Below are 12,036 nucleotides of genomic sequence, written 5' to 3'. Positions count from 1 at the left end.
ACCAATCAGTTAACTCCTTAACCCACTCCTCTTCCCATAATCCGAGTGTCTGGGGAGATCCCGGGAGCAGCACTCTTTGCATCATTTAGTGACTCAGACAGCATGCATTAGATTCTTTAGTCTAGCTAGAATATATTCAGACGCACAATGAGACAATTGTAAAAAGACAGCAATGCAAATCCTCAATTGGGGTATGCAAGAGAGTCTCTGAAATGTGCTTATCTCATCGGTAGTCTTCTGCATGCTCCTTTATCGTTTGTCACATCAAGCTGCCTGGTGTTCTTAAATTCACAAGGCATACCTAAAACCAGAACCCCAAGTTGAACATAAAAAGCTCAGGCCTTAAATATACGGAAAGTTAGGTCGTCTTTTTAACATAGAAGATCATTCTTAATCAGGGTGCTCAAAATAATTTTTCTAAAGTCTACACACACACCCTGCCCCTGGTCCCATTGGCGAATATTCCAGTTGGCGAATATGCTTTCCCCACAGTGACCCTATCGTGTAACACTGCTCCTATAGGGCAATGCTAACTAACCTGTAGCTCTCCTATGGCTGTTAAGACTCCCATAAACTCCAGCCAGTATGGCTAACACATCAAGGATAGTGGGAATTAGAGTTCAACAACACTAGAGGGCCACCGGCGTTCAAAATTCATTTTGCAGCTGGCTATTGGCCGCTTGTGACCAAGCGAAGATGCCCGGTCACCAGGATGGAACATGACATCACCATCTGGAGGTGTATGCTTGTGGATCCATGGATCTTGACTGCTTTCACATACTAGCAACACATCCTGTAGAATTATATTTTATCTGCACAATCAGAGTGAATTTCAGGAACCAATAAGTCATTTTGAAAAATGTGACTTTTGAGCTGTCTGGCTCAAAAATGGCAACTAGGCATTTTGTTTTGGTGACTATAACCCTGGTTTACTGCCTAACTTTTATATCTGACTTTCTAGCTCTGTTAGCCACTCCCTGCTCTAGGGTTTTCTATGTTACAACACTCCAATGCCACGTAATAATGGCTCCCCAGAAACGTTTTTAAATGCAGCACCAGCTTTGAGAATGCAGGCTCCTCTCCAAGTGATTTCCCTTGCCTCTTTCCCTTGTCAGACTTTAAACCTAGGTTACCAAGTCACCAATCCAAGCACAACCCTTAATATAAACTATGGTTCTACCATAGACCTGAAACAGAAACCATGACTTTAAGTGGATTTGTAAACCACGGTTTGCACTAACTGCTGGGCTTCACTACAACCAGCTGCAAGTAATATGTAGTCATGCTCTGAAACGTATTTGTTCTTCCTTCTTTTGAAGAGGAAAGAGGAACACATTTCCAAGCAAGGTGAGAAATTCAGAATGAAACAAAGGGTCTTTCACCAGCTGATCTATTTAGGCCTGACCAAACATATATGAACTTCACCAATCTCTTCCCAGGAAGGAGTTCCTCTGACCCCGCAATCTGTAACCCTTGAGGAAGGGCTTTAGCTCACTGGCAGAGCCCCAGGATTCAATCCCCAGTTAGGGTAAGGTAGGAAATTTTTCCTGCCTGAAACCCAGGAAAGTTGTTGCCAGTCTATGTCGACAATGCTGAGCTAGATGTCCAATGCTTTGACTTGGCATAAGATGGCTTCATCTGTATGTTTTTAATCCAATGATGAAGGTGACCTGAAAATAGCAGAGCCTTTAATCAGTATCCTCTGGGCTCATCGGGATCGTCTTGTCCTTGAATGATTTCAGTGTGTGGTTCACATTTTCAGAAGTTCGCATATACTTAAAACTAAAATCTTGTTTAGCAGTTATCTGCAGAATTATTAGTACCTGAATGCAATTTTTATATCAACAGAAAGCCAAATTGGAGGGGCCACCCGGTTTCCAACAAGCATTTTAGAGAGGGATAATGAACTTTGCTCACAAACAGATGCTAATTTTCCTTATGGGATGATTGGCTTGGTTAACAAGATACTATAAATTTAAGAATGGCAGGAACATAGCATTGGACTGAAGGGATTCTTAACTGTGTTTCCTCAGTTATTGCCCCTTGTTATGTCTCTGTAACAGTCAATACTCGGATTATGACCACCCTGGTGGCAAAGAACTGTCATTATTGCTCTCTAAAGCACCCAGTAGATTGATTGCCCTATGTTAAGTAACGACAGGCAAGAACACAAGCACCAGTGCTTTTTTTCCAGAAAAAAGGGGCCGGTACTTACTGTACCACTCAAAGGCACACCCACCTCACTCCCAAAAGAAGCACTCCCACTATCCGGCTGAGGCAAGGTCCTGCGCATGCAGCAACCACAGTCTCCATTGGTGACATGGCTGCAAAAGGAGATTGGAAGAGGGGAGGGAAACTGTGCCTGTTGTGGTGGGACGAGGCACAGGAAGTGCCTTTCTCACGGTAGCTTATTTCCCTCAACCCCCTCCCCTCTGTTCTCAAAGCTCATTGGCTGCCGGCGCCTTCCGTCTTTGCAAATCATGCCTCCATAGGCTTGCAGAGTTGCCAGTCACCGCTCCTCACCTGTTCACCCACCCACCAAGAAACCAGTCAGTCACCTGTAACAGTCTCTCTCATTGGCCAAATTTGAGTTGTCTGAGGAGGCAGCTGAGGCCGGGGCTGGGGTTAATTTCTGGCAATGGGATTGGTTGAGCAACAGCTGGGTGGAGTGTGGTGCTCATCACCAGCAATGCTAAGAAATTGGAGGAGGTGGGAAGGAGGGAAAGGGGATCCTGGAAGGGCTTCCAAGGCGCAGGTGATTTTGCAGCTGCCAGTCATTGCTCTCTTACTTTAAGCTGTTGGAAAACGGTGCTGGTATTGCGTATCAGCGCGTACCGCCAAGAAAAAGCACTGAGAAGCACACAAAATCTACCAGACATTGGCTGCTCTCTCTCGCAGAATCACAAGACTGCTATGGAGGAAACTGTGAAGTCCCACCTTCTGGAGACAATATAAAAGAACTTGCTGTGGGCAACCCTGACTGACCCTGTTATGTTGACAGCAGAAACTCTACCTAAGATCAAATCAACAGGGGCCTGCTGCATTAACAGATGCCATGAATCTGAAGACTTGAGCCCTCTGAAATGACTTCTACTGATGCTTACTTCCAGGCGTGTAGAAGCAGCAGCAGCAGCAGCAAGGCAGGTCAAAAACTAACCACAGTCTAAGAAAAATCCAAACGAGCCAAAACACACATTTGAATAAGAGTAAAATTAACTCAACCCCCCCAATCTTTATGAAGTACATTCCCAAGTACTTTGTTGAAAGAAAAGTCCCATAAACACATTGCTTATTAAGGTCAGAAGTTTGACTTGATTTTATGCCAACATACGCTCCGCTTGCCAAAAATACTCTTCCGGCGTTCTGACTCAAGTCTGCATTACTAAAGCAGGAAAGTATCAACTGGTTGCACACAAGTAATGAATTCAAAACAAACCGTCATCAGAAAGTCTCCAGCTATCACACTGAAGAGAAGTTGTGAGTCACCACTGCAACCACAATCTCTTTGTGTTGGCTGTCCTCTCGCCTGCTCCCACAATTGAAACCTAGACTAGGGGGAGGAGAGCGAGGCAGTCATTTTGCAACCCTCTCTTGCAGTGAGTGACTCAGAGAGTCACTCTTTGCTGGGGCTCAGAGGGGACCACAATAGTGGAAGTAGCTTTCATAATTAAGGAAGAAATCATTCCAGCAAACCAGTGCATCTTTTTTTCCTCTTAATTGCCTTTCTGCATAAAGGTCATTTGCAATGACGCAAACTTTCCAGAAAAAACTGGAACCAGGAGACTTTTCCTATGGCAACTTGCACTATAAAACTTTCAGTTTTCACCCCCCCCAAAAAAAATTAGATGCCCCTAGATATCGAGTGTTCAAATTCAGCATGTTTATTTTTCCTGCATTTAGGAAACAAAACTGAAAACTAAGAAACTATCACGTTTCAAATGCTGTATTTTCAAATATTGTATTTTCATTTGACTTTCATTTGACTTTTTTTTATTTTTCTTATTGTTTATTTTTCCTGGTTTTAGTAAACAAAACTTAAAGCTTTGAAACCGTCAAGTTTCACATACAGTATTGCATTTTCAAATTTTCTATTATCAGTTGACATCCATTCACTGCTGCTAATTGACTTATGAAATAGAAATTTCCCCACAGATGTCATTTTCTGCTCCACATCACTGGCTAGTATCATAGCGGGGAAAAGAACCCCAAACAAGTTTATCCAAAGAGGGCCTGAATGACTTTTCAGTGGCTCCCTTTGAATTCTACGGGGGGGGGGGAGCAAGCTAGGACACAGTTAAAAGGAGATCAAATCTGAACAGCTTTCAGGATTGCAGGTGTACGACTGCACAATAGCTTGGGAGGAATTCCATGTTGTTGTACTCCTCTAATAGCTCCACCAGTGCAAAGCTTTCAGCTTGCCCAACAGAACCATCTCCCCTCTCTGTCCTCCTTGCTGTTCTAGGAGTTCTCTAGACACCCCAGAGCCAATGTGGGAGGGCACCCAGTGGGCAATGGAAGCCCTATTTCACAAGGGCAACGTGATCCAACACAAACCTTCAAGGCCTCTTGGCAACATTTGATGCCCTTTGTACCATCTTTCCAAAGCCGGGTAAGCATAGCTGCCAAGTTTTCCCTTTTCTCGCGAGGAAGCCTATTCAGCATAATGGAAAATCCCTGGAAAAAAGGGATAACTTGGCAGCTATGGGTAAGCGATATGCTGGACTTTGGGAAGATGCCAAATTTTGGCCTTGTCCCTTCCGTCCGTCCCCCACCCGCATGACATGGCAACGTGTATCCCGTTGGTTCCATGCTCTTGTGCCCCACTTGGTATGAAAAGTTGGACCACCCTGCACTGGCAGAATGTGTTGCCCTGGCTCCCACGACCACACCTACATAGCTGGACCCGGCCCATTATCTTTAAGATAACTGATGCGGTTGGAGAGAGAGGCACAGCTTCCCATAGAGAGGGCATCCCCACCCACCCCCACTATCGCCTCTGGTCAACATTTGTATTGAAACAATACAGAAACCTACCAGACTTGAGGGAAAAGGGGGATGAATATACATGCCATATGCAGTAATCCTCCTTGTTGGCCACTGTCAACATTAAGAAACCAAAAAAGCAATCACCTCCACCTAACATTTCCCCGCGCCCCTTTTACAGGCAATTCTAACATCAGAGATTATCTGGGGGTTTTTTTATCTTAAAAGCCAGCGATTGAAACACATCCCCTAAATCAATTTGCTTTGCAAGTATTCCAAAGTGTTAAGAATACATTCACATACTATTCATCAGGTCTGCACAACACACAGGCCCACCAACCATCTATTGTGGCTTTCCCAAGCCCCCACCCCCACCCCCGCTTTTTCAATACTCAGCATTTAAGCGCAGGCAGGGGCGGGAGTGGGCGGACAGAGAGAATACCAAACACTTGGCTGGCCGCAATATATGGTTGCTTTTGGAGTCTTGTTAAGATTCAAAGCAACGACATATGTGCGCGCACACATGCTGTACACATAGGAAATTGCCAAACTGACTGAAGGAAGAACAGAATACGGAATCTAAGGAAGAAATAAACATGAACTCTCTATGAAAACATGTACAGGAGCCAGCAGAAGTAAATCAGTCCCTTTGGCTGTTTTGTACATCAGCATATGTAAAAGCTGCACAAAGGGGGATTATTTCGCAATGCTGCCTGCTAAACACAGCAGTGAGTGGGAAAAGATTATCCTTTGACCAAGTGACATAATTGTGACAAGGGTGCAAGCTGCTGACAAAGTGAGGCTATAAAAATATGCCAGGTATCACTGTTATTCAGGCAAGATGCAGACAGCCATTTTAACCACACACCCAGATACATATTTATGCCTGATGTTCACAAAACACCAACTTATCACTTGACTAGAAAATCCGGATGACTAATATGCTTCACGGCAACAGAGTTTGCTGGGGGGTGGGGGTGTATTCTGATCCTCTGTATGTACTTATTTGCATCACCACAGTAATAATTTCACCGCCTACATCAAAGCGCAGGTGAATCCTGTATTGTTCTGCCAAGCGCCGAGGGAGAATTTGACATTTTCAACCCTGACCAGAAATCTGGAGGGAACAGAGAAGTGCAATGATTCCTCACTGCTTGGCAGGGTGGAACACGGAGCACATACAGGTAAGCAAACTTATCCTGGGGTAACCTCTCTCACCTGGCAGTAGTCAGGTTTCTAGGCGAGATTACCTGCAACATCTTGCAAAGCGGCAAGCAGCTGCAGAAAGACAGCCTGCATCTATCTATCTATCTATCTATCTACCCGCTTATGAGGCAATTACATGTGCACACTCGATATTAACCCAGTGGAGTGTGTGCGCACAAATACACACACACACACACACACACACACAACATCTGAGCATTAAAATATTCTTACCTGGGAAAGTATGCGGGTGGGGCGACCCTCTTTTAAGGCACTTGGAACAAAGGACATGCACAGTATAGTACAGGCCTGGCCATTCTTGAAGCAAGACATTCAGTTCTTCCACTAGCGGGGTTATGGCTTGCCAGGCTGTCCATATATTTGGTAAGGATGCATGACTAGCAATAGACAAAGTATCTGGCTGCTGGGTGCCTTTGGCAGGTCTATAACTTACTACGACAGGTACCTTCCCCCTGTAGGCATAAATCTGGTATTTCCCATCAGACCGCTGAACCACGTGGCTGTTGATCTGGACGCTATAGCGGGCGAAGAGCCCCGGTGGGAAGATGAAGGGGAAGCTGTACTCAATCTGCAGCTGCTCAGCGACAAAGGACTGCCCGCCCAGGTTGGAGCCATTGATCCACGCCTCTGCATGGGGCATCTCGTTCTTCACATAGCAAGGGAACTTATACCATGCCGTCGCCCCATTCAAGGGCTTGGACTTGGGCTTGTTGACGCAGTAGCAGAGACCCATCTTCTCCAACAGCTCCAGGATAAGCTGCAGGTCCTCTCTGCTCTGGATGTGGGGTTTGAGGAGCAGGCGAATGACATGGGCGGGGAGAAGCCCGTGGAGCAAAAAGCCTTCCACATAGTGGTGGAGCTGCGTGGCCTTCAGCTCGTCCACGTGGGCATTGCCAAGCAGTTTCTGGAGCAAGACCGTGGCATCCCGTTGGCAGAAGACGTTGAGGATGTCAATGAGCCTGGGCAAGTTGTGGAAAACGTATTCCCGCAGGGTGAGGTGCTCCTCGAAGTAGAGCAGCTTGCCGCTCTCGTGCAAGTAGGAAAGAGCACTCTGGAGACGGTCCTCTGTCAGTCCTGCCTGCAAGCCGAGCCGAGCTGAGTCCCACCAGCTGAGCCACAGCTGCTGAGCCTGCGGTTGGAAGTGCAGCTCCTCCAGCACTTGCCAGGACCTTGGCAGCACCCGGTGCAAATTGGGAAAGATGTCTCTATGCTCGGCTACCGAAAGGAGCTTCTCTCGCAAGCGGCGTACCTGGCAGCAATCCCAGCAGCTGATAGGCAGCACCGGGGAAAGGATTTGCGGCCGGTGGTTGAGCAAATACTGGAACTGAGCTTTCTTGCGCCGCAGGTTCTTGTCCGACACCCCGTAGAAGGCGACGTGGGGGCTGGAGCAGCGCAGGTCGAAATCCTGCCCCAGGGCTTCGTCTACCTGCTGGGCCAGAGTCTGGAGGCCCTCGTAGTCGCACTTCTCCTGCCGGGAAATCTGGCGGTGTATGTCTAAGCACTTCTCTTCCACCTCCCGTTCAGCGCACAGGTCAGCGTGGGTGCCAACCATGCACACCACGGCATGTGGCACCTTTGCCCCTAGCCAGTGAAGGAAGTGCCCCACGGAGGGATAAAAACACTGTGGCACATAAGTGCTCAGGTTCACCACCAGCACATAGAGGGCTCCCGGAGAGAGGAAGAAGGGCTGGATCACGTCGTAACTTGGGTCTCCCGCCAGCTCATACACAATGAAAGTCAGGCCCCTTTCCACATCTGCAGTCCAGTCTGTCACCTCTATGCCTTTGCTGCCGCCTGGCAACCCTGCTGCATAGGGAGCTGGGGGCATAATGGGTCGTAGGGGAGGGTAATATCCTAAGTGCGCCTCCCCATTTATTTTTGGTGACGGGGCCCGCGGAGCATCGTCCTGCCGCTCAGCAGCAAAACGTCCCACCTGGGTCTGCCCAGCAGCTTTTGGGGAAGGGTAAAAGAGCATGTCCCACTGCTCACTGGAGATACATCCCAAATGGGAACATTTCAAGGTCGAAGCTGGCAAAGTGGAGGCCTCTGGCTGCTCCACAATGGGGCGGTGGTGTGGCTGTGCTTTGGGGGAAAGAGGTTGGGGGGGCAGTTCTCTTAGGGTCTGCATGAAGCACCCCTTGGTTCGAGCTCTCCCAGCGTCCTTGCAGGCTCCAGCAAAGGACAGCTCTCCATGCCCTTGTCCCTCGCCCTCTTCTTCCACGAGGCACTTCCTTAGCAGCGTCTTGCCTGCGTTTTTCAGGCCCATCAGGACCAGCTTGAGACGGGGCTTGAGGGCAGGCTGGGAGTGGGCCAGCTCCTGCTGATAGGCCGCGATGTAAGGGATGCCCTTCATGCAGACCTCGTAGGGTGGCTGGATCAGAGGGTTGTCTTTGATCTTCCAGAGGCTGATGCGGTTGAGTTGGCCAAAGCCCTCGGGGAGGATGGCAATCTGGTTGCCCTGCAGGACCAGCTCCTCCAAGTGATGCAGCTGGACGATGGAGTCGGGCAGGAAGCGGATGCGGTTGTTGTCCAGCCACAGGGTCCGCAGCTGGCACAGCTGGCACAGCCCAGCGGGCAGCAGGGTGAGCTGGTTGCGGCTCAGGTACAGCTCTTCCAAGCCAGGCAAGGCCAGCACAGCAGCGGGGAAGTCGGCCAGCAGGTTGGAGGAGAGGTTCAGCATCTTGAGGCGCTGCAGGCTGCCAAACCCGGCCGGCAGGCCTCTCAAGCGGTTCCCGTCCACCATGAGGCTCTCGAGGGCCCCCAGCTGGCACAAGCCTTCGGGCAGGGCAGCCAAGCCCGTGCCGCTGAGCCACAAGATCTTCAGGCGCCGCAGGGAAGCTATGCCCTCCGGAAGGGCCCGCAGGTGCCGGTTGCCGGAGCAGTCCAGCTCCTCCAGGGAGCCCAGCGCCAGCAGCGCCTGAGGGAAGGCGGGAAGCTGGTTGTGGTCCACGTCGAGGGCGCGCAGCTGCTGCAGGCGGGCCAGGGCCTCGTTGGGCAGGCGGCTGAGGCGGTTGAAGCTCAAGTCCAGCTCCTCCAGCTGCCGCAGCTCGCCCAAGGCGTCGGGCAGCGCTCCGTCGCCGCCGGCGCCGAGCTGGTTGTGGCTGAGGTTGAGCTTGCGCAGCCCGCGCAGGAGCGCCAGCGCCGGGCCGTCGTCGCGCAGGCAGCGCAGGCGGTTGTGGCTCAGGTCGAGCTCGGCCAAGCGGCCCAGGTGCCCCAGGGCGGCGGCCGAAGGCAGCCTCGCGAGCCGGTTCCTGCGCATCGAAAGCACGCTCAGGCTGCTGCCCACGGCGGCGCACAAGCCCTCGGGCAGCTCCTCCAGGCCGCGCCCGCTCAGGTTCAGCGTCTCCAGCGGCGACGGCGCGAGCGGAGACGGCGGCTGCTCCGGCTCCTGCTGGTGCTGCTGCAGAAGCAGCGAGGACTTGGGCTCCGGCTCTGCCTGCGGGCCGCTCTCCTCCCGGGAGCCCAGCTCCAGCTGCCCGAGGTCGCTCCGCAGCTTGCCGGTGCGCAGGGCGGCGTCTCGCCACAGCCGGGCCGCTTCCTCCGGCCGCTCCGTCTCGGCCATAGCGCCGCCGCCGCAGTCCTTAGGGCGCACCGAGGCGAGAGGAAAGATGGGCCCGGGCACCAGCGCCGCCGCCGCCGGGCTCCCCACTGCAAGCCGGGCCTCGCCGCTGCAACGTAGCGCGGGGCTTCGCCATGGAGGAGGCTGCGTGCGTCTTGCGCTAGGCAAGGCTGGCGAAGCGGACGGCCGCAGGGATGTCCCGTCCGCCGCGCCTCTTCCTCCGCCGCCGCGCCCGGAGGAGCATCCTTTCTCCTGGGCGGCCGCTCCCAGCAAGGCGGCGCCGGCAGATTCCCTAACCGGGACTGAGGGGAGGAAACAGGAGGAGGTGCCCGTGGAGGCGGAGGCGGCGGCAACAGCAGCAGCAGCAGCGCCGCCCCTCGGCACGTCAGTGCACGCCTGGTCGGAGCCGCCCTTGGAGGAAGAAAGGGCGCGCCAGCCTGGAGCGGAGGTTTTTCCTCGCTTCCCTTTGCTGCCGGCTCACATCTATGAACTAGGTTCGCCGTCCTCACCCAAAGGAGGCAACTCCGAGGGGCCAAGGGTCCCTTCGCCACCCCCCATAAAATATTTGAAGAGGGCCAGCCGCCACCCCGCTTGATGGTCATTGCCATTCAAATGGTTTGTGTCTGCCGGAGCCAGGCTTTATGTTGGGGGGCTGGCTTTATGTGGGGGGCAGAACCTCAGTTAAGTACTTTTTATTGATTTAGGGGGACAGCTGCCCCCCTGCCTATGCCCATGGGTGTCCTGTGATTGATTAGGTGGGGTGGGGCTTACCTGCCCCCCCCCATTTTATTCAAGTTGGCATTCCTGAGGTCACCTAAGGTTCAGACCTACAGGAAGCCAGGGTATTTCAGCCCGGGGACTGGTGTGCTACAATGTGAAAGTTCAGTCTGTGTAAAAAAGGGTAAATAATATTAATTGTTGTTGTTGTTTAGTCGTGTCCGACTCTTTGTGACCCCATGATCCAGAGCACACCAGACACTCCTGTCTTGCACTGCCTCCCGCAGTTTGGTCAGAACACTGTCCAACCATCTCATCCTCTGTCGTCCCCTTCTCCTTGTGCCCTCCATCTTTCCCAACATCAGGGTCTTTTCCAGGGAGTCTTCTCTTCTCATGAGATGGCCAGTCTTGGAGCCTCAGCTTCAGGACCTGTCCTTCCAGTGAGCAATATTAATTACATTTGTGTAATTATATATATGGCTACCCATTCACACATCCAAGTCAGAGCCAACCATTTAGTAGAAGTTGAGAACTTTTAAATTCATTTTGGAGAGCACTCCATACCTCTCTCTGTGTGTGTTTGTGAACTGCTTCAATCCATGGGGGAAATTCTCAGGAACAATACTTAGCTGCCAGTGTGGGGGAACCTTTGGCCTGCTAGGTGTTGCTGAAGTACAGCTCCCATCAGCCCCAGTATGTGCAGTGACCAGTGGTGATGGGGACTGAAGTTCAGCAATATCTGGCAGCCCAAAGGTTACCGACTCCAGCACTACTGAAATAAATGAGAGCAACATGGGATCACTACCGGTACTGCAGTTACGGTAGACAATGGTCTCGCCTCCTTGTCCCTCTCTACGCTGCCCAACCCAAGCTTCTTGAGTTCTCTCGGTTCTATTCCCACTTCCTTGTGGAGGAAGAAAAGATGGCAGTTAACTATTAGAGACCAAGGTCCACACAGGTGTCTCTTTATTTACTTTTCGCTTTTATCATGCCCTTCCTCCAAGGAGCTCACATTCTACCTCACGCCAGCAGCCTTGTGAGGTTAATTCAGGGTGAGATATGTCTATGATCATCCACTGAAGATCCGCTGTGATCCTTGCATAGGGGAAATAATAACCTTTTATTTAGACTAGAAAGGGTTTCCAGTCTTCCTTAAAATATTCTAAATTTGTATCTTCGTGCCATCCATTTTGCCATCTCTGCAATATGCCAAGATTTTCAACAGGTGGTCATATCAAAGGATATTGTGAGTTGGACTCACCCGTACCTGGAGATGCCAGAAATTGAACCCGGGTCCTTCTAAATGCTAAGCATGAGATCTGCCCACTGAGCTACACATAGCTGCCAAGTTTTCCCTTTTCTCACGAGGAAGCCTATTCAGCATAAGGGAATTTCCCTTTAAAAAAGGGATAACTTGGCAGCTATGGAGCTACAGCCTTCCTTTATGGTGGGCAACAACCAGGACACCCTGGGCTTTGACCAATAATCTCTCCTGCCTAAGTAAAGTTAGGGTCAAACTGTACTTCCCATGATCGGGGGACACACACAAA

General features: G+C 50.9%; 1 protein-coding gene across 3 annotated transcripts in view; it reads right to left on the bottom strand.

Annotated features, from left to right (window-relative positions):
• The window catches only part of MFHAS1 (multifunctional ROCO family signaling regulator 1), a 48,464-nt gene extending 38,376 nt beyond the window's left edge, over positions 1-10,088 (bottom strand). The window contains exon 1 of one of the 3 annotated variants that reach the window (XM_088658864.1): positions 6,424-10,088. In XM_088658864.1, the coding sequence (XP_088514990.1) occupies positions 6,424-9,772 (3,349 nt within the window). In that variant the 5' untranslated portion in view covers positions 9,773-10,088. The remainder of the gene's footprint in view (positions 1-6,423) is intronic. The other 2 variants (XM_060269124.2, XM_035140531.3) reach the window with 2 other exon arrangements.
• Between the last annotated feature and the right edge of the window lie 1,948 nt (positions 10,089-12,036).

This window comes from Zootoca vivipara, chromosome 15, assembly GCF_965207765.1.
Source record: "Zootoca vivipara chromosome 15, rZooViv2.hap1.1, whole genome shotgun sequence".
Classification (NCBI taxonomy): Eukaryota; Metazoa; Chordata; class Lepidosauria; order Squamata; family Lacertidae; genus Zootoca; species Zootoca vivipara.
This window is presented reverse-complemented; position numbering and strand designations above follow the sequence as displayed.